This window comes from Lepisosteus platostomus, chromosome 9, assembly GCF_059453375.1.
Source record: "Lepisosteus platostomus isolate fLepPlt1 chromosome 9, fLepPlt1.hap1, whole genome shotgun sequence".
NCBI lineage: Eukaryota > Metazoa > Chordata > Actinopteri > Semionotiformes > Lepisosteidae > Lepisosteus > Lepisosteus platostomus.
Window position 1 is genome coordinate 17046206 of NC_142619.1, and position 26466 is coordinate 17072671.

General features: G+C 36.0%; 1 protein-coding gene across 3 annotated transcripts in view; it reads left to right on the forward strand.

Annotated features, from left to right (window-relative positions):
- The window catches only part of cracr2aa (calcium release activated channel regulator 2Aa), a 67633-nt gene that overhangs the window by 8780 nt on the left and 32387 nt on the right, over positions 1 to 26466 (forward strand). For 2 of the 3 annotated variants that reach the window (XM_088646994.1, XM_088646992.1), the window contains 4 exons: positions 10941 to 11270; positions 19010 to 19121; positions 19544 to 19730; positions 22677 to 22823. In XM_088646994.1, the coding sequence (XP_088503120.1) occupies positions 11076 to 11270; positions 19010 to 19121; positions 19544 to 19730; positions 22677 to 22823 (641 nt within the window). In that variant the 5' untranslated portion in view covers positions 10941 to 11075. Of the gene's footprint in view, positions 1 to 3583; positions 3702 to 10940; positions 11271 to 19009; positions 19122 to 19543; positions 19731 to 22676; positions 22824 to 26466 lie in introns of all 3 variants that reach the window. The other variant, XM_088646993.1, reaches the window with a different exon arrangement.

Here is a 26466-nt window from a genome sequence, read left to right on the forward strand (position 1 = left end):
GGCATTTACTGAGACAATTATTAATTGTAGCAGTAAATCACAAAGTTGATTCTTTTGATGGCTTTAGAATCCAACCATGTGACATAACTCAAACAACGCACACACACAGGTACTAATACACGAGGATACATTTATTAATACATAGAATATGCATATAAACCTAACAGATCTTATCGAGAGGGTTATCAGAATACAAAAGGTATATATTCAGTCAGTTACAAAGTGTTACATATATCAAGAGGACATACGTTCAGTATATCATTCATTAAGACCGTTTCATAAATGAACTTGGTTATAACTTCTACATTAGATACTCAAACAAGTACATAGCTCTTAGGAATTAAATTGATATCAACTGGTTTGGATAACAATTGAATTCTCGAGCTGTAATGCATTGAAGTTGAATACTCATCCAATCTCTGGGGATTCAGATCTCCTGCGGACTCAAAGAAACAGTTGCAGGCTGTTGCTGTCCAATCCGTCCTCTCTGGCTCGGTGCCAGGCTGTGCTGTGCGGCTTGCGACGGTGCGCTGCTGATGCTCACTGACCGGCTAGTTAGTGTTGGCTTTAACTAGCAAAGTTTGTGCACAGGAGAAAAGATGACTGTGGGTCCCAGCAAGTCAGGAAGAGGACCGGTTCGTTCCTGATGAAGAGCTAGTTCTGAATAGTGATTCAGCTGTCCACAGTTCCGACCTGTTCACGAGGCCTGCTGCTGGTGCTAACCTCGGGCAACCTCCACTCTAGACTCTTAGAACAAAGGAAAGTTCTGGCACTCGGACACACTGGCCGTTCCGTGGTTGTCCGGGCTGAGTCTCAGGATGGTCAGGAGGCGCGCTGCGAGAATGTCCTGCCCTTGGGAGCCTTCTGCTCCTGGGCCGTCCTGCCCTGGAATTCTCCTTTGAATTCCCTTTAGAATTCTCCTCAGAATCTTACTGAATCTCTCTGAATCTGAATCTTGTTGAATCTCTGTGTTGCCTGTTTTTACCTGGAGGAACTTCAGCTCATTGATTGGCTGAAAGTTCCATGGGCATCAGAGTCCCACGTGGGTTACTCGGCCCTACCAGTCCCTGATTGGTTGATCAAGGTGAGATATGAGTCACTTACTCCTGACACTTAGTAATGCAGTCCAGATGTCCAACTGGCACTCCCTAGACAGATAGGCGCCAATGGATGACCATTGATCATGATAGCCAGGCTTAGCTAAGTGCATCCCCCTTTGGGAGCTGTCCTTATCAAAGGAACCCTAAATCAGCCTGCATGGTTTCTCTGTGGCTGCACCACAGAGATGAACAGAGAAATGAGGCCTAATTTGGGAAAGCTCAGAAACACTTAATTCTGCTTATTAATAAGCCTCACTGCTACAGTGGTAAAATTCCATATAAATATTCAAAACTAAGCGGATTAAAATGTGCACAGTAAAGACATTAAATGATTAAATCTTTTCACTACCAACCAATGCACCACGAGTGCCCCTGTCGGTCATTTTGGCCAGCCAATCACTTACCGCGGTGCCCTGCGGGTAGGTTACTGTACCGCGGGTTTTTACCGCGCATTTTGAATGGCTGCATCTGTATTTGATCTCTGACCTCTTAAATTTTAAGAGACTCTCCATTTATCAGGGGACATAGTTTAATTAGTTGCATCAGCAGTGCAGATAAGATAAGATCACTTTATTGGCCATATACAATTTCTTGTATTAGTAATTTGTCTTTTCGTATACCCCAACTTGCTCTCCATGAGACACACAGACAGGGAGAGAAGCTTGGGGTCAGAGCGCAGGGTCAGCCATTTATACAGCACCCCTGGAGCAGTTGGGGTTAAGGGCCTTGCTCAGGGGCCCAATGGAGTAGGATTCCTCTGCCGGTTGCGGGATATGAACTGGCAAGCTTCTTTCTAGATCTTTTTTTTTTTTAAATATTTGACAGCTTACATAACACATAATGCATAACTTTCGTCTTTCTTAATGCATGTGGGATGAGACGTTAAATAGTTAATTGATGGGAAGGTGGTAAATTCTTAAGCAATTTAGGATCACTGACACCCCAACAATGTATCCATCCAGAATTTAACTTGAAGCTCTGAGGAATAATGGAACTGGAATGTGTATCTATAGTTTCGTGTAAATGCAGTAATCTGAATGTCGGTGAAACATACTCTAGTGCTTGTTTTGTGAACAAATGATTATTGCATTTCAAAACAAGTCAAATTAGAAACCAATGAACAGCATTTACAACAGCAAGGAGAGCCAGATGTTTTTGTTTACCTTGTTAGATCATAAGATGCATTACAAATTTGTTTTGTTTTGAAGAATGGTAATGTAGAAAGAGATCTGTGGTATCATATGATAGATGAGACAAAAAAAGTGATCTATCTTATCACTCCATGAGACACACAGACAGGAAGAGAAGTTTGGGGTCAGAGCGCAGGGTCAGCCATTTACAATATACGGCGCCCCTGGAGCAGTTGGGGTTAAGGGCCTTGCTCAGGGGCCCAAGGGAGTAGGATTCCTCTGCCGGCCGCGGGATACGAACAGGTAACAGTAGTTGCAACGGACTGGCAAAGGACTGCAGTAGTGTTTTTTGATGTCCATAAAAGTGTCTTATCACACATAAGACATGATAGTTGCAGCAGAAAGTGTTAATGGTGAGAGTGGTGTGTAAGTGATCAAATCTTGTTGTTGCTGTAATTTCAGAATTTTTTTTTATTTTGATCATTTTTGATTAAGTGATTTCTGTCTCAAATATGGTCTTCAATTAATGGCTGTGCTGCTTTCTGACTGACAGGACTGCAGTGTGTGCCCACCAAGAACTAATCCATCGTATGGGTAGAAACAAAGTAATTGAGCTGAACTTTGTTCTTTTCATAGTGTTTAAACTACATGAATGTTATACCTCAAGTGCACAGTTTCTGCAGTGCATTTAAAGAGTGTATCCTCACACCAAAGTCAGACTAAACTAAAGTTAATCACGTTCTGGTAGGACATGCAGAATTTAGTAGCAGTAAGTATTAGATGTAAACCAATGTTTTCTAACTTGCTTTTCGTATTAATAAAATACTTTCATGTCTATGGTCATGGGAGATGAAACACCACAATGTCAAGTGCTACTTTCATCTAACTTCAAACAGAGTCAAGTCAGAGTTAAAACTGCAAGGGCTGAAGGATTGAGCACATCAAATGTAATAAGAGACACAATTTTCAAAAATATAAATGAAAGGAGGTTTTGTGTATTAGAGAGGCTGTGTTGGTATCGGAAAGAAGTCAAACATGAAGATTTGGGGCCAATGAACAGCTTTCAGATCAAATTAAAGGTATTGGGATCATGTATCTAAGATATATGTACATAATAACACACAACATGTATACCAGGCTTTTTTTTTCATTTTGTCCAAAATGTATGAACAAAGGGTTGAAAAGGGGGAGAAAAAGTATCTTACAGTTTTAGATTCCTCTTAGTCACCTTAGAAGGTAAAGGTAAAATTCCATACCAGAGTAGAGTGGTCTGCCATGTAAGAGCTCATCCTGGTTTCCATAGTGTAAAGTGGGCTGTGAATATGTCCCTGATGAGATGGTGGTGCTTTGCAGGGAATACCCCTATGAGTACTGGTCCCTACTTATACTGTACATCTATGTGGACTGGAGTAATGAACCTTTGAGACAAACACAGCGTCTGCAGCAGGGTCTTGCACCAATATCCTCTGAGGTACGAGTCCAGAATTATCATGCTTAGTCCCAGTAATTAAAAGGAAATTCACTCTTAAGAAAACTGCACCACAATACAGTAATATTTTTTGTATCTTAATATTTTGCTGTGCTAATTTTAACACCTCACACTTCTTTGGTAGATGATAGTCCTTTTCCTGTTTAAAAGAAATTATTTGTGTTTTTATGAGCCTCACAGTACATGCAGACAAAGACAATTAAACATTTTGTCTTGCAAAATTCAGTGCAGTTAAGTTGGATACAGTATATTATTCTATATACCCATATAAGATACACACTAAAGTGATGTTGACTGTGTACTGTATATGAAGAAAATCTCCTGTACTTGAAAGACAGCTGTCTTCACTACCGATTGTAATTATAAGGATTTTTTCATTGTTGCATGATTTTTTGTCTGTTACTCCTTTAGTTACAGAATTAGCTGTCAGTATATTGAAAGCAAAACTATTTTTTGGAAATGTAGGAAAATGAAAGTGGTATTACAGATGCAAAAAACTTTCAGATATTAATCCTTAAACCACTGCAGTTCAGAATTACATTTCTAAGTTGTTGTTTTTTTAACTTCTAGTGGTTCATTTCAAACTACAGCTGTTTTTAACAAGATAACCACACAGGTACCTCCTGTGCATTTTTACAAAAGTCATATGCTTTGAAAGAAAGGGACTTATTATTTTTACAAAAGTCATATGCTTTGAAAGAAAGGGACTTAAAATACAGTACAGTACATAAATCTATTATTTTTTCTGTAACTCACCATTGCAGTGAATCCACAAAAGAGGAACTTTGGTTGAACCACGAGTAAGCAACAGTTTAACTCCTCCTGAGTGTGTTGATTTGTATCTGTTCCTGTGACTTTTCTTGTGTCACATCTTTTACATCAGTTAGCTTCCTGGAGAGTTACTATTACATGAGAGATGTTATGGTTAAAGTTATTGTTGTTTTTTCCCCAAAGATATTACAAAAACAATTCTCTGAGCTGCATTACAAAGAAGAACTGCTGGCACAGTATAAGAATGGCAGCATCTTGACTAAAAATTGATCTGACTTCTGAATAATGGAAGCTGTGTGACATACTGTACAGTAGTTGAGGATTCACACTGAGCACCTTTTTGGCTCTTTTGTGTTATACTAGTCATAGCATAATGACTGAGACCTGGATACAGATGTGGGAGAGGTCTCAAATTCACTGCACAGTGAGGTACATGTTATGGGATTGTTTTTTAATGGGTTCATAGTGTAAGCCACTCTTAAAGGTGATGGATTTACTGTAATTAGACTGAGATATTTAGACTTTAGTATTTTAGGAACTTCCTGAAGAACAGGAAGATGAACCATCCTTATGATGGACAGTTATTTTTAAAAAGTTTGTATGCCCACTTTATAGCAAATACTGAATCACTCTGGGTCTGCTTAGTGGTTTAGGTACAATTGAATGTAGGCCAAACGTGTCTTCATTCTAGATTATCTTCAAATGCTTCAAATATTTGTTGGAAGTAATGTTTCTTAAAAAATAAGGGATTCTGTTTGAGATGAAGAAAAACTCAGTGAAATTCATGCTTTAAAAAAAAAAGAGCTTCCAGATGAAAAAATCCTGAATTTAATTTTAAGGAGTATTATATGTTCTTTTTTTGTTGTATAAATCTCTATCCAACCCATTTTATTCATTTACTCTGACACAGTTTCCTGGGGTTTAAGCCTAGTTCCCACCACTGGTCAGTCACAGGAGCAGGATTTAGGTTAATTATGACATTCCAGGAACATAACCAAAAGTAATACAGAATACAGATTAAGTTAAGCATTGGATAACAGTGTAGAAATAGCCTAACAACTCAAGCAGCTTGTATCACAAATAGGAACATTTCCTAAATCTTTTGAAAGTTTTTAAAAATTAAATCATTCAGAGTTTAGGTAGGGATTTTATCTGGTTTTCTTAAATCACTTAAATTTTAAAAATACTTTAAAGAAACAATTTAAATTTAAAAATACATTAAAAAGACTTAAGACTAAAGTACTATTAAGTAAAACAACTTAAAATGTATGATTCAAAGAAAAATTCCTTTACAACCATTAATGTAAGAACTTTGAACATGACAGACAGTCTGAGATTTTTTGGTTCAGTTCATACAGTACATTTGAATATGACTTGTTTATCTATACAAGGAGGCATCCATCTCTAAAAACTTAAATAAAGGAATGCTGCTACCTTACAAACCTCAGGACACGGGCAAAATTTAAAAGCACCACACCTCTACATGTGGTGGTTGCCATTACAGTACAGGATGTCATCTGCTTGGAGTGACTCACTTAATAGACAGATAGGCAGACAGTTTAGGCCAACCTTCCATGCCATTGCACAGAGTAGCCCAGATGAATAGTCAGTTTGTGGTTTTGAGTCAATATTTACAATGTCGAAAGACGTAGACATGGCAGGCAGATTGCTGTAGTTTAGGTACAGCCGGTCAACAGTAGTTAATCCTAGATTAACCATGCAGAAATATTTAAAGTAATGGAATCTTGACCTTTATAAAAGATTATAGGAAAGGTACAAAATCAATGATGGTAGAGTAGATGGTATTCTAAAGGGAGATGATCTCACAACATGTCTTATTTCTTTACTAGCAATTCATTAAGTAGTTTGAGAGAGCTGGAATAATTATTCTATGCTCTGTGTTGAAACATGATTAGCTTTTGAATTGTGGTCACTCTGGGCAGTTTGGTAGCCCAGCAGTGCTCAAGAGTGGATGCTTTATGTTTGCCTCTACTAGATTTTCTTAAGTGAAGCCAGGGATTTAACAATATTCTAACAGCCTGTGCAAATGCATGTCTTGAATTTTACAACATTTTAGAATGCCTTCACAGTCCTTTCATTAATATTTCTTTTAATTGTTCGATTGGTTGTAGAGTTTCTAGAGAAAAGTCTCCTGCTCTGCATTTCCCTCTTAGTCACTTAGAAAAAGATTTGCTTTGCTCAGAGACTATTAACATTTGTTTGCTAGAACATTTGTAAGGTAACTGGCTGGCTATAAACCCCACCCTGCATGAAAGGTAAATGTACAATCGAGTTGAGCAAATAAGTATGCATCTTTAATATGTTCTGCTATGGGAGTTATTTGAACAGTTTGTTTGTCAGTGTTGTACTGTACATACTGTATTCTGTAAACTGACCATCAAAAGACAATTATCAATTTGAATGGCAACACATTTCCAAACTTATTAGAAAAACAAAATACAGTACTTTTGTAGCGGGGGATTGACATTATATTGAACAGACATAAAGGTAAATGCACCAGGCTAATTAAAACAGTGTGTGTGGCTACCATTGGAAACAAAGCTGTGCCATACTTGCTTAGTGTATTTATTGCATATTAATTTGCAGAAAGAGCACTTAAGAAAGCTTAATGTCTACACAGCTATACAGTTGACATTAGCATTTTTGTATATATATATTGAAAACATTTTTCAAAGTGCATTATTTTAATTATTTAAGCTATTCTAATTATCTTAGTCCGACAATGTACTATAGGCTACATTTCATCAGTTGTCAACCCAGACAAAATCTAGTCATTTTCAGGTTCTTTTTTTCTTTGGACATTTAGACCTTTTTAATTTTTGTGTCTGTGATATTGAAATGCATGCTCCTCTGAAACGGAGTTTGGACTTTATTAGCTGTTTAAGGCAGAAACAGGAATTCAAGAGACAAACATAAAGTATAATGTGTATTTCTGCAGTGAAAAGTCCTCTGTTTTGTTTAGTTTTAGTTTTTGTCAGACTCAATACTAGTATTTTGGCCATTTTTAGCACACTTACAATAACATTATTCAGAAATAATTCATTTTAATAATAATTCACATAATTACATTTTGAGAGAAGAGCATAGTTTAATAGTAACCTGGTGATAAACCTGTCGTGATAGATAAACCTGTCGTGATAAATTAACCTTATTGTGACATTCTGGCCAAATTTGACACATTTTAAAATGTACTTTTGATCGATAAGTTAAATATATTAATATAATATTAGGGAAAGCAGTGGCTGAGCAATGAATACCGAGTTTATCTATTCTGTCTTGCCAAGATAAAGCAAAACAGTTGTATGCATTTTTAATAAAAACTGTAAAAATGTTCAATTCAATTTGATTTTTAAAATAATTATGTTAACAAGGTGTTGTGTAAAGTTTAAAATCAAACAGGAAGTGTAAAAAGCCAAATAGAATACTGAACAGATAATGCAAACGGCACACATAAATACTGATCATTGCACGTCACATTTACTATAACAAAGAAAACAAAGACCAGGTCCATTTCCATGTTTTTTGAAAGATGTTAAGTGAAATGCAGTATTCATCCTTCAGTTTAAAAATGTAGCATTCCTGACAAGATTGTATTTAAAAACTAATTAAATTTTGAAGGTTTTGTGGAAAAGAGAGCAAGAATTACAAATGTTACATTTAAGCAATAAGTTAAAAAGTTAGATGTCATGCTTCTTTCTCAATTTCCCTTGCTTTTACCACTGACGGCTGCAAAACATTGTTCAGAAATACAAAAAGGAAGTAGTTTGGCAGTGTCTTTAATTAACATTCACATTCCTTCTGTCTGCTCACGTTATATTTGTAGTTTTCAAAGACCCCCCCCCCCCCCCCCCCATCTGTTCTGGTAGGTGAGGAATTCTCTTGTACCGTGTTTAGAATAAATTTGTCTTTAGTCAACATTATTTAAAAGTTCAGCTGATAGTCGTCATCCTTTTATAACTTTTCCAGCATTTACAGTCTTAGAAAAGATAGTTCAATTCACCATAAAGCTGTTTTTAATCTGTAACCCATTGATCAGCTTTATCAGACGACAACATTAAGATTTGATTTTACAAAATGCACTGCGGCAATGATTCTTTTTTGCATATACAGTAGGCCTTTGTGGCGATTTGTACCTCTTTTAATTCACCTTACAGAGTAATTGCGAGACACACACTTAAAAAAAAAAAACCTTCACAAGGATCCGTGTTCTATTTTAGACCTGTACCTGTACCTATTTTAGACCTTTTTTGTTTGGTAATTCAAATGCATAATGATTCCTTTCTAACTTCTTTGAAAAGATTTTAGCTTTTTCAAGGCATACATTTCCAGATTGATTAAACTAAAGCTTAATTGATTATTCTGCAATTCTGATAATGTACCAGTTCAAAAGTAAACACAGTAAGTTCTTAACCTGAATTTAACTGTTTAAATAATTGTTGTACTTAATAAGGATACATTTTTGTCTAATTTATATTGCACTTTAAAGCTGTAAAGAAGCAACGTTTGTTTTATTTGTAGCATAAATTTGAGCAAATTGTAAGAATGAGTTTCAAGCATTTTCCAGTCATGCATTTTTCAATATTTTAATTGAGCTATGCTCAAATATTCATAACAAATATTCAATCTCCTTTATTGGGCACCTTCACAAACTAGCACCTCTGCAGTAGACTGTGAGGGGGGGTAGCAAATTCATTTTTGCCACCTACAGAAATGTTTGTATGCCACAGATGCCAAAGCATTCATATACAGGAATCCTATAAATATAGATACTGTACATGACAACATACCAAAAAGCTTTTAATTGTCAGGAACAAAAAGCTGGCTTTGTTAGCCTAAAGGGAAAACAAAAACAGCTTTTTTCAATGTAGTCATTATAGTTCATAATACATATGATAAGAACTTTGATAAGAAATAAAGTAAAATATAAACTTAAGTAATTTATTAACGAAACATAAATGTAAATTAAAAATGAGTAAGGTCAATGAAGTCAATATGGAATTATCTTGATGCTAGAGTTTACTGTATGTATAGTATATTGACCAAATGGGTGTAGTGACTTTATTTTAAGGTGCAGTAATGGCCCCACCACTAAGGACTTAGTAAATATTCATCCCTATTATCTACTATCTCCAGTCTCTTCTCTCTGCTTATTACATGCATTCTGAGTTCAGATAATTGATGTGCAAATGTATCCTTTTCAGGCATTACATAACCTTTTTCTTCCTCCACGTTTCAAAGAAAGCCTTTCCTTTAAGAGGAACATTGCTTCTAATTAAGCAAAGCAGTCTTTAAAATGAAGGAACATGGGGCCATATGATGTTGTGATTGTTGTACAGTGTTCTGTTACATTATCTGATTTTTAAATTATAAATACTGTAGGTGTTTTACACTGGTTTGGGATTTTTGTATTTGAAGAAAAATATGTATTGTGTATTGTTTTCAAATATGTAAAATAATTGAGATGATAAGACTGAATTTAGTTTTAAGGTTTAGTTATAGGGGAAAGCAAAAGCAATATTTAATGTCTGATAGTATGATATCAGATAATGTGCTGACACATTTTGTAAGTTATACTGAAGGTCTGCATCTCTGACATATTACCTATTATGAATTCCTTTTCAGTAAATTATTTTAATTTTAAAAAAGCAGTATTGGAAGCTCCACAACATTTAAAGACATATTGTATGTTTGACACAAAGTAATAAATGAAATATCATGGCAATGTAGATTCAATTTCTTTAATAGCTTGAACTGCATGTTTTTTGTTTTGCACATGATCCAATACAAACTCGCATGCATAGCAACTATGTAATATTACAAGTTTTAAATAAAAGTAACTATAAGATACTCTGCCTATTACTGGGTACTTTTGTGTCTTTTAAAATCAGGTAACAATATCAATTGGATTAATTTTTCTCCCTGCTGTAACTGTATGTTTTGTCAGATGTCCTTAAAATCAGATCTGAGTTATTTCGCATTTGTAACTTATTGTGATGGCCCAAATTAACGGCAAAGCTCAATCTAATACAGCGCATTACTCTATCGTGTTTTTTATTTTATTTTATCGTTTCATGCAGTTGATTCGGTATTCATTCAAACAAGACTACTGTACTTCTTTGCTCCCTCTCATTTTCTATGCATACGCGCGTGTGCATGGTGATATTAAAAGGCGCAACCAGTGTGTCTTTTGTTCACCGTGTAGTCGATTTGAGAAGGGATTCTGAAGCATGGTGCAGGTGTGAACACTTCTAAAATACAATGTGCAGTATAGAAGCAGTAGGGTTTCATGTTCCATTTTCTGTTCTTATTTTATGTTTCCTCTCTGTGTCATGAGTTCAGTCTTCTATTTCTTTTTACACAGGTATTACATAGTCATGTCCATAGAAAGGATTTTTAAAAAGCTCTTTTTGTTTTTTTTTCTTCTCCTAGGCTTTGTTGGCTAATTAAAGAGGCGGTTGCTAAGAGATGACGAGCACCATCATCGGGAGGCTCTGATGTGCTTTTGCTTGGACCCTCAGGGTTTTTTTCCACCAGATTTTGACCCCTTGAAAATAATAAAGTAGCATGGCAGCTTTTACAAGCACATGTGCCAACAAGGTTGCCAGGAGCACCCGTACAAAAGAGAAAGACTTGTCCAGAGAATGGACTGGTATTGGCAACCTAGAGACTGGACAGCTCGCCATGTTCGCGAAGGGACACGAGTTCTTCCAGATCTGCGATATTGAAGATAAAGGCTTCATCACTCGCAGAGACATGCAGGTACAGTGGAGCAGAAAAAAATATTTTTAAGAAAGCAAGTTATTTCCAAACTTTTTCAAAAGTGCAATAAGTGATTTGCACTTCTGTTAACTTTGGACGGAATTTAAAGTAATCTGTTAAAGTAAAGTAATCTGTTCTGTTAGATTGTAAATTGAACTGGTACTTGCCAGAATTCTTTCTTCTGTTATTTTTTTAATAGAACTTACTTTATCTGTTGTTTAATAGAACTTGAGGTACGTATTGTCTGTTCTACGTCAGTTCATGGACTTGAAAGGGAATACTGGCACTATCAGCAGCTTGATCAGTTTCATCAAAAATTTTGAAATGGGATTTTAATTACAGTGCGTTTTTTGAGTAGCTTTCGTGACTTAATGCATGCTTTGTGTTGCCATTCTTGCACCCTCTGAAATATATGGAGCTGGAAAATAAAAGAAAAATATTGGAAGCTTTACTGAACTGAACAATGTTCACGTCAATATGCACTTGCTTCTGTACTTGCTGTTATTATAATCTTGAAATTGGGATATTAAATATCTTGAACATGTAATTTAATGCTTACTTTTCTCACTTTCTAAAAATGAGATGTTTTTAACATAAATTGTACTTGTTCCTGTGCCCAACTGACAAGACAGGGAAGCAATTCCGATATTTTTCTTTACTCTTTGCAGATTTTTTGAAAGTGATTTTATATATTATAATTTTAGAAGCACATACAATAATTTCTTCAGAGCATATTAAAAAGGGTTCTTGTGCTGTGCTCTATCTACGGTACAAAGACATAGTGAGCTGTTACTGTATAAATATTTATTCATCGAAATAATGTATCTATATTTATGATTTTATTTAAATATTTATTATTTATTTATATAGCAAATCCAAGTGATTTGCTCATTTTCCAAGTAGACTGCACAGTCTAAAAATGCTACTGTAGCACTTGAAGGGTTTTCAAATATTTTATTTAGTTAAATTAACAATTACTGTCATCTGATACATTTGGTGCCCTTCTCTGAGACACCAGCAGATTCAACACAGTCACCACACAGTGCACAATTTAATCCTCAGGTTGCATACTACTAGGAAAGTACAAGAAAGACCCTTGTTGCTTTTTTTGGATTTTGGGGATTTTTATACAGTATAATGTAACATTCCTGATTTATGCCCCTAGAATAACTAGATCAGTATTTACAGCCTTCTCACCTTATCGATTTTCCCTGAAACAAAAACAGACTTTGAAGCTCTGAATATGGCATCACACTGACCAGCTATTACTACTGTCACAAATTATGAAGACCACAGAAAAACCTCACTAAAAGTAGAACTCTCAAACTCGGCAAATGTATATTAGCCTTTGGGAATCTAAGTCATCAGCAATTTGTCAGATGTGCACAACAGTTAAATTAGTCCAATTAAGCCTGAGGTCTTGTACTGATATAATTTAATGTGACTCAAATAACATGCTGGGCTGTTGCTATCAAGGACTAGAATATACTGTAGTTTTGTTGTATTCGGAAAAATATCCCTATCAAATAAGACTTTACCAGTTTAGTGCAACCTCAAGACCTTGATTGGGAAGAGACAAAGACAACTGTGAATTCACCTGTAGGATTAATTTGCTCAAGAGAGACATGGGAATGAAACTTACAGTACATTCTGGCCACACCCACTGAAGTCCTGTCATGTCACTCTTGAATCGTGCACTTCAAGTGCAAGATTTTATTAAAGAAAACTTCAGAGTCCCCTTTGTTAATGCTTCTTTTCTGTTGACTGATGGTTGATGGACGATTGTTTAATCTGTTCAGTTATGATATTTTCTCAGTTCTAGGTAATATTTAAATCGGCTTTCATCCAGGTCACCTTTTATGATCACCTAGAGGGAACCGAGGATGAATTTGTTCCCATGTTTTTCCAGTTTATTTTTCCTATTTTGCCTCCATGGGAGCACAATTTTATTAGTAGCACTAGGCAGAAATAATCATATTTGAAATTACTATAGCAGGGTGTTTACATGTGTAAGCCTACTCATAGAACACAGGTTTATGTTTGTTTTGTCTGTTCATAAAACTTTATTTTAGAACTGTTGCGGCTCATCTTTGTACTTGTTCTCATCTAGCCTTTCTGTTTTTAGTGCTAATCAGAGTCTGCATCTTGCAATATAGATCTCGTAAATCTGTTATTTTGCTCTCTATGAATTATAGATGCTTTCACCCTTGCACACTGGAAATTGTCTCTTTTCTGTTATTTTAGGATTTTTCTTCGCAGTTCTATCGATTTTTATGTCATCAACTGCTATCGTTTTCCTTGGATGACCTGGTCTTTACCACTTGCTTACTCCTCAATTAGTCTTTTTCAAGATAATCCATAATGTAGGTTTTGCAATACCTAATTTCTCTACAATGTTTCTAATAAGAATTTTATCGACTCTTATATTCACAATGGCTTATTTTTCCATCATAGACAACTCTCTAGTCTTCATTTTGGTTTATGCCTTGTAATTCAAGAGGCAAAAACACAACTTTATAAAGACCTTCAACCATGTATCCCAGTACTAAATGCTCATCTGAAATGGGGAGGATTGAAGACAACAGATTACATTGTTACTGTACATACATGTTGAGCATTTAATTTCATTAGTACACAGCAAAAATAACTAATTTCGCTGTATAATAAACAAGAAGAAGCAATAACAGCATGAGACCATTTCAGTGTGTGCTTTGCAGAATTATTGACTTTTGTCTGTGAATGCTACCAGTCATTTGAAAAAATTTAGTTCTTCTACTCTGTCCGCTAATTGACTCTATATGGAGATTGAGTGCTACAATCATGGAGGCAGTAGGCTTCAGACCAGAGAAGGAAAGGGAACCTAGTGACTGTAGGGTACATGACCAGAGACGAGCAGCCACAGAGCTTGACACAGAGCTAACTTTCTCGATGCCTTGGGAATGGCAAACTCTGGGGATTGACAGCTTGGAAGAAAACTGGTAGGAGACAGAACCCCATTCTTAAATTCTTTACAAACTAGGGTGCCAAGTCAATGTTCAATACACTTTAAAAATCACTGCTGACAAGGTAACAAACATGTTTTGTATAACTTATTTTGAATTAGTTAGTAAACTAACTGCCAAAATGTGCTCCACGAAACTGTGCAGGATACAGAATAGTATACTAGGCAAGGACTACGTGCATATTTCTGCCTTTAATAAACAGTTCCAGCGAATCCATATACAACATTTAGAGGAAATGGCTGCATCTAGAGGCAGTTCAGCTGTCATTAGAGTTCCTGTGCCACATATTGGTAGAAAATGAATACTAGATTTCTAGAAACTGGATGTGTTTTGTGAATATTCATTTTTTAACCAACACGAAGACCAGAGAACTGTGTAGGATGGATGCCACCTACTTTCCTGTGCTTTGAAGCTGCAAGATCACAAAAAGTTATTAGTGACACCCAGTGGCCTGCTTAAAAGTGGTCAGTAAAAGAGGCTAGTATTAGAGTTGAGGCTGGAGTAAGGGTGCATGATTCCAGTCCTGAAGAGCCAGGGGGTCTTGTTTTCTTTCTACTTGAGCTTTTAATTACTAATTGAACTCATTATTGTCTTAATTGGACAAGCTGAAGCCTTACCTTCTCTATATGAAGCTGGAGATTTAAAGAGACCTACAAAAGTTGCTGGACAGAGGAGGGCAGGCATGGGTTAGAGTGTCATTGGTTGGTTCTGCAGATGACCTGCCTATGCTCAGATGCTCTAGGTTATGGGTTTTAGTTGCCACAGCTATCCTTACAGATCTAGGATTCTCCCTAGAGAGTACTGGCTGCTCCAAAACCCTGTATTGGATGAAGAGGTAAGATAATTGATGAATGTGTGGAGCAGGTTGTGAATATAATTAATTGCTACTTCAAAGTGTCATGACTGCAAGCTTCAAAGCAAAAAAGATATGAAAACTGTGCAAGGGTACTGTATGTACATACTGTAGGTACAGTATTTATGTAAAGTAACCCTTAAGATATTAAAAGATTTCACCTTTTGTGAGATGTACAATATTTCTTTAATACTGCGGATACCCAAATAAAGTATACATTTTGACCTTGACTTTCAGAGTAATGTACGTAAGAAAGACTGGTACATAATGACTTATTGATATAGGAAATGATGGGTGATATGGGTTTGTGCAAACCCATAGGGTCTAAGGCTAAAAAGGAAAGCTGTGTTTCTGATGTGCAATGATAAGTAAAAATACAGCAAAACCAGTTATCCAGTTATCACCTCATAAAAGACTGGGTGAATATGACTGGGATGCAATTAATACTTTTTTTGCTGAGAAACAGACAGTGTTGGCTGTAGTATGACTCCTAGAAAGTACTTAATTATTTTCATTTCCTCTGTTGCCTTCTGCTATCTTCTATTGTTTGAATAACTCCTGTGGGCCTCCTCCTTCTTTCATATTTTGTACAAATTATTAATATACTGGAGCATTCAGAAACTAAATGAATGGACCTTTGATGTGTTACTCATTCATATAGAAGAGGTTACTCAATAATGTACTGTCTTATCTGTTGTTTATGAATATGCACTTATAATTGTGGACTCTTCCACTTGCTTTAAGTATGCCTACCTTAGCATGGTTAGAATACTTACAATTATTTTTCAAATGAATAGGGTTGGGTTTAAAGTAACCACAGTAAAAAGATAAATTCCCATATAATAGTCTTCCATCACGATATGAATAACATTTAGAACTTTTATAAGAGCTTTTGTGCAATTAAATACTTATAAAAACAAACTGGAAACAAAAAGGCCACAAGACAAAACAGACATACAGACAAGGAGCAACACGGAATGCCTCGCCACACTCCAGTAAAAGTATAAGCTCACTTTATTGGCCATCTACAATTTCTTGTATTAGGAATTTGTCTTTTCTCATACCTCAACTTGCTCTCCATTAAACACACAGACAGGGAGAGAAGCTTGGGGTCAGAGCGCAGGGAGTAGGATTCCTCTGGCGGCCGTGGGATACGAACCGGCAACCTTCCAGCCACAGGCGCAGATCCTTAGCCACAGAGCCGCCGCACCACCCTAAAACTGTCAATATCACATTAAACAACACTGGTTCTTTTTGCTTAAACATGAAATTTTTCTGCTGTTTTAAGTAAATCTCTTAGTTTCATAATGCCGGCCTGGAGGTTAGGGCTGTTTCTGTGTAGAACCATTTACTATTGTAAGGCATGGGGGCATTTCATAAACATGTAAAGTATGTATACATTAACACAAAATGGGCACAACAATTGGAAAGCAGGGGGAGAACACAATTCATAATGAATTGGTTCTTTTGGACTTTGCTATAATACTTAAGTGCTTTTTTTCAAACTTTTCAGTGCAGACTTTTTAAACTAATTCTTAAGTTTATATTGATAATGTTATTTTTGAATTATTACACAGATCAAGTTAATTAATCTCTGAATTAGCTCTCATACCTGATAAGAATAATGATTTTACAAAACACTTATGCTTTCAGTCATGCATGTCTGAGACATATTATTCCACAGTTAATATGTTGACTTGTTTTAATCAGGAGGAGAAGAAAAGTGTTCAACAGTTTGTAAAAAGAAGTCCTTTTTCTTTTGTGGCTTATGTTATCACAAATGCGTTCTTTTTCTTTTCATTTTCTCTATACATATAAAAAACAGGAAAAAAGCTACAGATGTGAAACTATAATCCAGTCCTTCCATCCTGTTTGGTTGCCCATATCTAATGTATAAGAGAATCTCTGCATTTTCTTGAAAGATTTCAGGTACTGTATGTTGATTCCACAATATGGCCAAATAGGTTCTTCTACACTCCAACAGCCCTATGTGCACAGAAGCGACTCCTTGGCTTCTATTTGGGTCCTATGGTTTATATTTTACTGTTGGTCCTTATGATGTCAGTTAGATTCATTTCTTTAAACCTTTTGGAATTTTAAGTTCTTGAATCAAGTTCCCTAGTAGACTTTTCTTTTCCAGTCTAAAGAGATTGTTGGTTTGGCTTGTCTGTGTAGGAGATTTCTTGAAGCCTTGCAGTGTACTGTACCTAGTTTTGTTTTTATCAATTTCTGAACAACATTGTCCTGTTCCGTCCCTAACATCTCACCATTTTAGGATTTCTAGCTAAGTCATGGAGGACATGTCATGGTATTCATTGAATGAAATAAGTTATTGAAAAAGAAATGTAATCCTTCTTCGTGTTTCCTGACAGAGTCAGTAGTTGGAAAAATGAGAAAAGCTGATGAAGAACCTTCATGCTTATGTTCTTGGGTGCTGGCAGAATCAACTAGGTCTAGTGAAGGAAGGCTGATTATAGTGAAACTGAAACAAATGATTGGTTACATTGCTTAAATGAGACTTAAGCTCATTTGGTAATGGAGAACACTGCAAATTATAATTTCCTAATGTTTTAAGCTAGTGCTCTCAGAAACCAACAGGAGGTCTGTTAGAAAAGTGTTGTTTTTGTATTCAAGCAGTAGGCCTGAAAGTATTTTTATTTTAAATGAAAGTGAAGTGTAACAGGTTAAAAACTATTTTTACAATGTAACATGCATACATGGAACAACCATAAGTCTTTAGTAACTAAAGTATGCTATTTGAATTGTTTAATAGTGGGTGTGCTGAATATGTTATCTTGAAAGAGGAAATACTTTGTTGCCATGTCAACAGGGTAGTTGATGTACTGATGTGTTTGTGACTGGATAGCCTGTTCAATATACTGTATGGTTTGAGAATGGTTGAGTATGTTTTTTTTTACAATAATGGGAAAACATAACCACAAAAACAACAAGACAACCTGAGCTTCTGCCCTATTCTTCAGTCCCTACCAGTCAGAACAGGACAGCTAAGATGCTTGCTGGTTTCCAAAACCAAATAACTGAGACCTCAAAAAATCCATTCTCACTCTGAAACTGTCCATAACTCTTCTAGTCTCTCTGAGTCTCTTCATTAAAAAACACTTTCACAGTTCCAAAGTTCCTTGGACGGTCCATGGCTCAGTGTCCTGATATCACAAAGTTAGAAGCCCTGTTTTTCAGACTTCGTCTTCTAGCAACTGGTAAGGTGACTGAGGGCTGCATTTCAGTCCACAATGATTTCTGGGGAAAGTGGTCCAAAACAAGGATCTCCATTCTCTCTGAACTTGCTACCTTCTTACACTTAGAGGAATCTAGTGTGATTAGTTTCATTTAGAATAAATAATAGTTTTAGAGTATTTCCCATGTGTTAAGGAAATAGATACAGTATGGTGAAAAGTTTATCAGCCAAAAGTTAGCACATTCTTGGAGGACCAGGAGAAGATGGGAGCTCTCAGGTGGATGGAGTAACTTCAGTCACTGATTCAGGAAGAAGGAATTACAGTTTATAAAAAAGGGGAAAGCATATTAAGTAACACATCAAAAATAAGGAATGATGGTGATTTTATTACACAAGACTTGGTCTGGCCTTAGCCCCGACTCTGTGATTCCTTATAATTTGAGTGGTTAATACAAGTATTGCAGATTCTTCTATGCCACGCTACCAGTTCTGTCCCAGAAGGTATCTTATATATTGTTAATGTATAAACTTGTAATAAGTTTTTAAAGGGTGCTAGGTCCTCAAACATTCTCTTCTTGTTCAGGTCAGACCTGTGCTGTGTAATGTATTTATCAGTATGTCATCTTTTCACTCCATCTGTTTTTATTCCAGTGTCCAAATCTGATGTGTCTGTTGGTTTGTGTTTTAGAGACTTCATGGTGAATTACCCCTTAGTCCGGAAGAGCTAGAGAATGTGTTTGACACTCTGGATGCAGATGGGAATGGTTACCTTACCCTGGAAGAGTTCACCACCGGATTTAGTGCGTTGAAAAATAAACAGTTAACCTGTTTTTTATGCTTAGATGTTAATTGCAAAACTAAAGAGGGCTAATCACTCAAATTTATTTAAAACTGAAAGATTTTCAGTCAAGATTGATAAATCTATGACTTAGTATTTTATACTGTAATAAATGTGTGGTAATTTAATACATATTCTGAGATTCTATTTTTATAGTACTGTATCCATGATTGATACCAGTAAATAAACAGTGCATATTAGTTTTTAGGATGTTGTGAACCATTAATCATTGGATTATGTTTTGGTCAGAAATGCCTTTTGTGTAATAGACTGCTAGCATTGGAAACATTACACTATTTTTCACAATGTTGTATCAAATTTTGTTGATCAGTTGGGTAGCTTTCTGCACAGGAGAGTTTAGATGTATGTTGCAATGCTTTTCAGGCGAGTTCTTGTTTGGGCAGAAGATCTCTCTCGCTGAGGCAGTGCAGGAGCCAGCACAAAGTCAAGGCCAGCCAGAGTGTCTCTACCAGAGCCAGTGGGAGGAGAGACTGGAAGGAGGCGAGGATGATGAGGAGCACAATTTTTGTGTGCTTATGGAGAGTCTAGGGGCCAGTGGAATCTTTGAAGAGTAAGTTTAAATCAAAGAAAAGTAATAAAAATAAATTGAATGGATTAAATTTGATAGTAAAGCAATATACCTCGGTGTTAACCATTTTTTCAGTTAATTGTCATAAAGGATGCCGTCTTGAGGTGAGTTTCACCAAATTTTATAAAAATACTTCCCAACTTCTAAACAACACCATTTTAGATTTCTGGGTAGGAATTTAAGAGGTAATCTGACCTTTAAAGTAGGGGGATGAATCAGTCATAGAACTTGCATGTATGCCATCATAGCACTTTAGTTTTATAACACATTTAAAGGCTTGTCCTTCAAAAACGTACATGTGAAAAAAATGTTTCTTCTCTTGGTTAGAAAGTAACTGCTAGAGTGAGGCTCTGAAAACTTGCGTTGTGCTAATAAGGACCATAGAGTTGTCATGTTTGTGATCAAAGACCAGTGGAAAGAAACAAGATCTTCAGTGAGGATCCAACCAACATTCATGACCATCTGATTATAGCTGGATTCAAAACTGCGTCTTTACCATCCAACCAGGAGTGAGAAAGCCGGTTTCAACCACACAGAGCTACTATTATAGTTATGTATTATGTTGATTTTCTGAACAAATGGAGCACAGCTAGAGCAATGGCACAGCTAGAGCAATGTTCAAAGGCGTTATATGCGTTTTCCTGCATAGGTCTTTTGAAGAGAAAGTAACATGTAGTACAGTGCCCTCCAAATGTATTTATACCCCTGACAAAATAGGAAAAGAAATCAAATAAAATATTTAATGATTCTCATCAACATGTAGAATTGTCCAAATAGCTCAATTTTCATTTAATCTGACCAGAAAACAATGTTTCAGTTGTCATTCAAAGAATTTTTGGCAAGTTTGAGTCACCTCTTTTTGTGGTTCACTCTCAGAAGAGGCTTATTCCTTTCAATTTTTCAACATTCATGCATGCAGCATGGAATAGTAGTTTTTGACATTTTGTATCCTGAAAATGCCAGTGTGTATTAAAAATCATAAACTGCTGCCTTTTAAACGGTTGCCTTTCAAACCACTTGTCTTGTAGCCCTTTGCAAAATGCACTCACTCCTTCTTTGCAGGAAGGACACCACACCATCCTTCCATTTTCTAACCAATGTGTCCAGCACCGGTTCGGGGGTGACACAGGGCCATAACCCAGCAAGCAACAGGCGCAAGGCAGGGTTCACCCTGGATAGGATGCCAGCCCATGTCATGGACAAATAGATTAAAAAGACAAATTAACCCTGAGAACAGAACAGATTCAAAGCAGTATAATTAATCCATAAACCACATAGTGCACTCTTTATGCATCCATAAAAGACATGCATTGAATATCTTATCTGAAACCTTTCTTACTGCTTCTGTCTGAGTTCGCTTTCTGCCCTGGATTGTTTTACAGATCCCCATACTGTACATTTTACTATGTAAGGTAAGATCTTCAGGTCTTTTCGGCCTTTTAAGAAGTCAGAACTTTGCATTCACTACCTCACACCATTGTAGGGCAGACCAAGGGGAAAGTAATGTCCATAGACAGTGACAGTAAACTAACCTTTAAAAATCTGTTCGTGCTTGATGTCAGTTAAAGGTAAGTAGCTGCTGAAGAAGGTTTCAGATCGATTACTGCACTTTATCGATTAAAGGCAGATGTGTTCATTGTGGGTCAGATACAGGTACTTAAAATAAAGCTGCCAAATCTGATTAATGTGTATTGCCTCCATTTATTCTGTCCTTGCACAGTATGTCCTTATTCTAAGGTGATTCACTTAAAATTCTTATTTTTTTCTAGTATTGATAGATCTCACTATATCCAGAGGTCTTATTCAAAAATTAGCTCTAGACCTTTGAGAAAACTGGGGATCGAAGATTTTGTTGTCAGATTTGGTATATTGTTGGAAAAGGTGCCAGGATGTGTAATTTGACTACATTTGTTATACACTTTAAAAAAACTCCCCTAACAACAGAACAAATACCCTCATTATACAGACGCTTAATTCCTTCTTTACAAATACCAGGCCCTTGTCTGGTTTTTCAAGCCAAATCTAATGGATTTCTTACCAAAGAGAAGAAATAATTACAAGATTTGCTTTTTTTTGTTTTATGTACTGTATAGTTAAACACTAATTGTGTTGAGTAGTTGTTAATTGACTGTTAAATAACACTAATTACAGCATATATTGCTTTTACAGTGGAGGTCATACTACCAGAACCCATTGAACTTAAGGGCTAATTTATAGAAATACATGTAGGAGATGTATCTGAAATGCTTATATCTGCAAGTTAAATCATATATTGCACATTTAAATGTTTTCTATCGATTGCGTGGACACCTTGGTACCTACAGTACAAAGGATGTCATATTCTGGCATAATTACCATTAGTAGTTATGGTTTATTAAAATCTTTTAGAATCAAAATGAAGGGGATGGTTTGTTCCTTTTTGGATAACTGGTATTATTTTTCTTTGCTGCCCTTCCGCTTCTTAAAACACAGATAGTACTGAGAACCTTTACTGATGCTGAATGTAATACAGTATTCTGTTTCACCAAACCCTCATAGGTACTATTTCTTAACTTCCTTGATAGGAGCAAGTTTGTTTTCAGAATGTTTGGGGTCCTGTCCTTAGCCTCCAGCTGTCTATGCTACTCGGTGACACGCAGCTACAAACTGCATGTTAAGTAATATGTACTATATCTGTGATGAGTGTTTTCTAAAATTTTAAATTTCATTTAATGTCACCCATATTAAGATACTGTATTTCATGGCATCAAAAAGATAGTGAATATCCCCATTACCATTTTCACATACTGTATAATAGGGAAGGCTGAGATTTTGTGACTCAAGGTGTTATTAAAAATATCTGATGAAAACTGATTAAAATATCGAAAGATCAAGTTTTAAGTTATAAGGTTGCATGGTCTTGAACTTCACAGATTTTTTTTCCCCTAGCCCTTGTGAAGTGAGGAACCTTTGGACTCAGCTAAGGAGAGATGAACCCCATCTTCTGTCCAATTTCGAGGAGTTCTTATCTAGAGTGACCTTCCAGATAAAGGAGGCTAATCAAGAGAAAAGAGAGATGGAGAGTGCACTAAAGAGGTTGGTGTGCTATGCCTTATTCTTTTATGGATATGTGCAATGATGATTTTCTGTGTGGCAGATATCTTTTTTTTTTTTTACTTTGGAATGCCCATTTTCAATTTCACTTCTGTGCCGCAGTCACTGAAAGCTACAGTACTTATCCATAGTATCTGGCTAAAGCCCAAGTTTTTCATAAAATAAGATGGGTGTAGTCTTAATTATGATCAAAGGACAGTTATTATACTTTAATAAAGCTACTAATATATAACTTATGTTTCCCAAATGCATTATAAACGAAATGACGAGAATACTACAGAATCATTTTGTCTTAATCAATTTTCCATTCAGGTTTCCGCTGCAGTGTGTCGTGGAGAATCATGATTCAATGTCTAGCAAGGGCAACTCTTGTTCTTGTGATCTAAGTAAACATTCCAAAAGAGGAATTTGACTTTAGATGGAAACTGTTTGCCAAGTCTGAAGAAGAGTTAAACCTGATTAACACCTTCTCAGCACTGGCAGCTTATTGTTTGCGCTGCTTTAGATTCCAGTTTGTCATACGACTTTCAAGTTCTATCATGTCAATTGCCTACAGCGCCTTCATAGTGAATGATAAATCGCAAACATCATTCTAATTCGACATTAATTTTCACATAGCATTATGAGAATGAGGCGAACATTATTTTCTTTTTTTCTAAATCTTAATTCAAATATTGGATGGAATATGGTTGCGTCCCCCTCTGGAGAAACTTAGTGTTTGGGGGCGGGGGGGGGGGAAATGTCTTTAAGAAATGATGGGGAGAAGGCATAAGAAAAACTCCAACAGGATGTTTGGGAGTACAGTATCTTTTAGATAGTCTGTATAAAGCAGAACATAAGAAACCTGTAATTTACTACACACAATTACTGCCAGTAGTATTATAGACAATTGTGTTACAGTACAGTATATATTATATATTATAGTTTTATAGCAGTATTATGCCCAGCAGATATACCACCCTGCAACCCACTGAAGCTAAGCAGGTGTGGGTCTGGCCAGTACCTGGATGGAAGACCTCCTGGGAAAGCTAAGGTTGCTGCTGGAAGAGGTGTTAGTGGGACCTGTAGGGAGCACTCACATTGCAGTCTTTGTAAGTCCTAATGCCCCAGTACAGTGATGGAGAGACTGCACTGTATAAAAGGAATTGTCCTTCAGATGAGACATAAAACCGAGGTCCGGACTGTCTGTGGATGACAGTGTGGATGTTAACCCTGGTGTCTTGGCCAATTTTCCCCCTGGCCTTTACTAATCTTGGTTTCCTAATAATCCCCACCTATGAACTGATTTCATTACTCTGTCCCCCTCCCCACTGATACAGTAGCTGCGGTGTGGTGAGTGTACTGGCGCACTTTGGGTGCTTACATCCATTTGGATGCTACACATTGGTGGTGGTGGTGGAGGGGAGTTCCCATTACCTGTAAAGCACTCTGAATGAAGTGTCCAGAAAAGTGCCATAGAAGTGTATAGATTATTATTACTGCACATTCATACTGGATGCTGTGCAAAAATAAAATGTTGACCCCTCCTGTTTTTTTTGTCATAAAATCAGAGCTTCTGGTAATACCATACTCAAAACCAATACATGTGCTTCTGGAGTTTTTCACTATCTTTCTGTATTTTTTTTTCAGTTTGTAGTTTACTTTTCTTATGTATCAGTTAACACACATTCTTATTATACTGAAATATTTGATTGCTTTCAGGAAGATTTGAGGTGATCTAAAATTTGCTAAACTTATTTGACATGCCGTCTTTTATGCATCAGTCTATTAGTGTCGGAAACGGGGAAAAGGATTTGTTCTAGATTTTTTTTTAAACCCACTATACTGTATGTTCAGACACCTGATCTAATTTTGTGGAAACATGTAATGCAAATCCTCTCACTGTAGTTAAGATTTTTATTTTATGTTTTTGTGGGTATTTTTAATTGACCAAGTTTTGTGATTAGTTGTGTTGTAACTTAATTGGAGTTTGTGAGTCCCACTCCAAAGACCTTCGATAATGTTTTATAATGTTGATTATTTTTTTACAATGACCTTACAACCAGACTAACTTATATACCCACTTTGCTTATTAACTTTATGCCTACTGAATATGCTTTCTACTTAGAAGGCACTCAAGGACGATGAAGATCAAATTTATCTTGATTTTTTTTTTGAATTATTTTAATTTTGGAATCGATCTTTAAAACCTATTGTATTGAGTTTAAGACTATGCCACAAAATTATATTTTTGAAAGCTGCAACTTATTTTTGTGCATTTAAAATACGTTACTTTAACAATAAGTGGCACATTAATAATCACTCAAAAAAAGTAAAATTATGAATTGTTTGTTCTGTCATACATAGATAGATTCGCCACAAATTAATAATTTTAATTCACAGAAAATCCGAGGAATTTGGTCTAAATAACAACGGACCACAAAGTAATATTAAAGCATAAGTTTCTGGACTCCTGAGCAGCTCAGTCAGTAAAACAAATCCGTTGAGTCAAAGGTACTGCAGTCCAAATATCATCTGTTATCAGCTGGTGGTTACTGGGATTTTCCAAAAATGGAGCTGGATTTGGTCAGTTTATCTTGAAATGCTGGATGGCAATCTGCAGTTCAGCGCTCTTCCAGTCAATGCTTACTTGGGTTTGACACAGTGGAAATCATAGATGGGTCTCAACATTGTTTTTAAAACTATATATAAAACTATTATACATTTTTTATTCTTACACAAAATACTGCTATTTACACTTTTCAGTTTAGAAAACTGCTATCACTTGAGTTTTCAGAAGTCATTATTTGCTCAGTTTCACGTTTCCTTATCCCTCCTGTTCTGGTCCATGAGTCATTAGCGATAAAACAGCTTTGATTAACTGTTCTAGAAATGACTTCAAAGAAAACAAAGGCAGTTTCAAACACTTAAAATAAAAAAATAATATTCCAAATTACCATGTTTGGCAGCATGTGCAAATTTATAGTTTTAGATACTGTATTTACATTTAGCTGCTTTTTTCAATATTATATACTGTAGAAGATTTGAAGTGCACAGTTTTATGAGCATGTCTACTACAGTACATTAACAGCTACAGCTACAGCATACAGTCAATTTCCATGACTCATAATGGACTCCACCATAACAAGGTCTTAAAATGTATTAGTTTTTGACCTTCATGCTTTTTACAGGTACACACTGGCATTCACATTGCTGTACTGATACGTGATGTTAATGTTTTGTAATGGTGAAGTCTGTGGTGTAATGGCCTGCAGGTGGTCCTAATAATGAGTAGTGCATCTTCATTGTGCATTATTCTTTAAACAATAGCACTTACCTCTAAGTAAGATACTAAGGTCTGATGATTCCTTTTGATATGCAATGTTTTGCTGGCTCTGCATTTATGATTTTTCATAATCAGTGAGTAGTTGCCACTATCTTTTATCTGTTTTTGTACCCTTTTGGACACTTCTAACTAGTGTTGTACCCATTGTTGCCTCATAGTGACCATGTAGAAAGGCAAGTACTAACCTGACTAAATGTCAGTGGTTAAATATTTTGTGAGCAATATGATGCAAATAAAACCCTCAGTGTATCTCTAAGTTACAAACTATTTCTACCGAATGTATATATATATATTTTTATT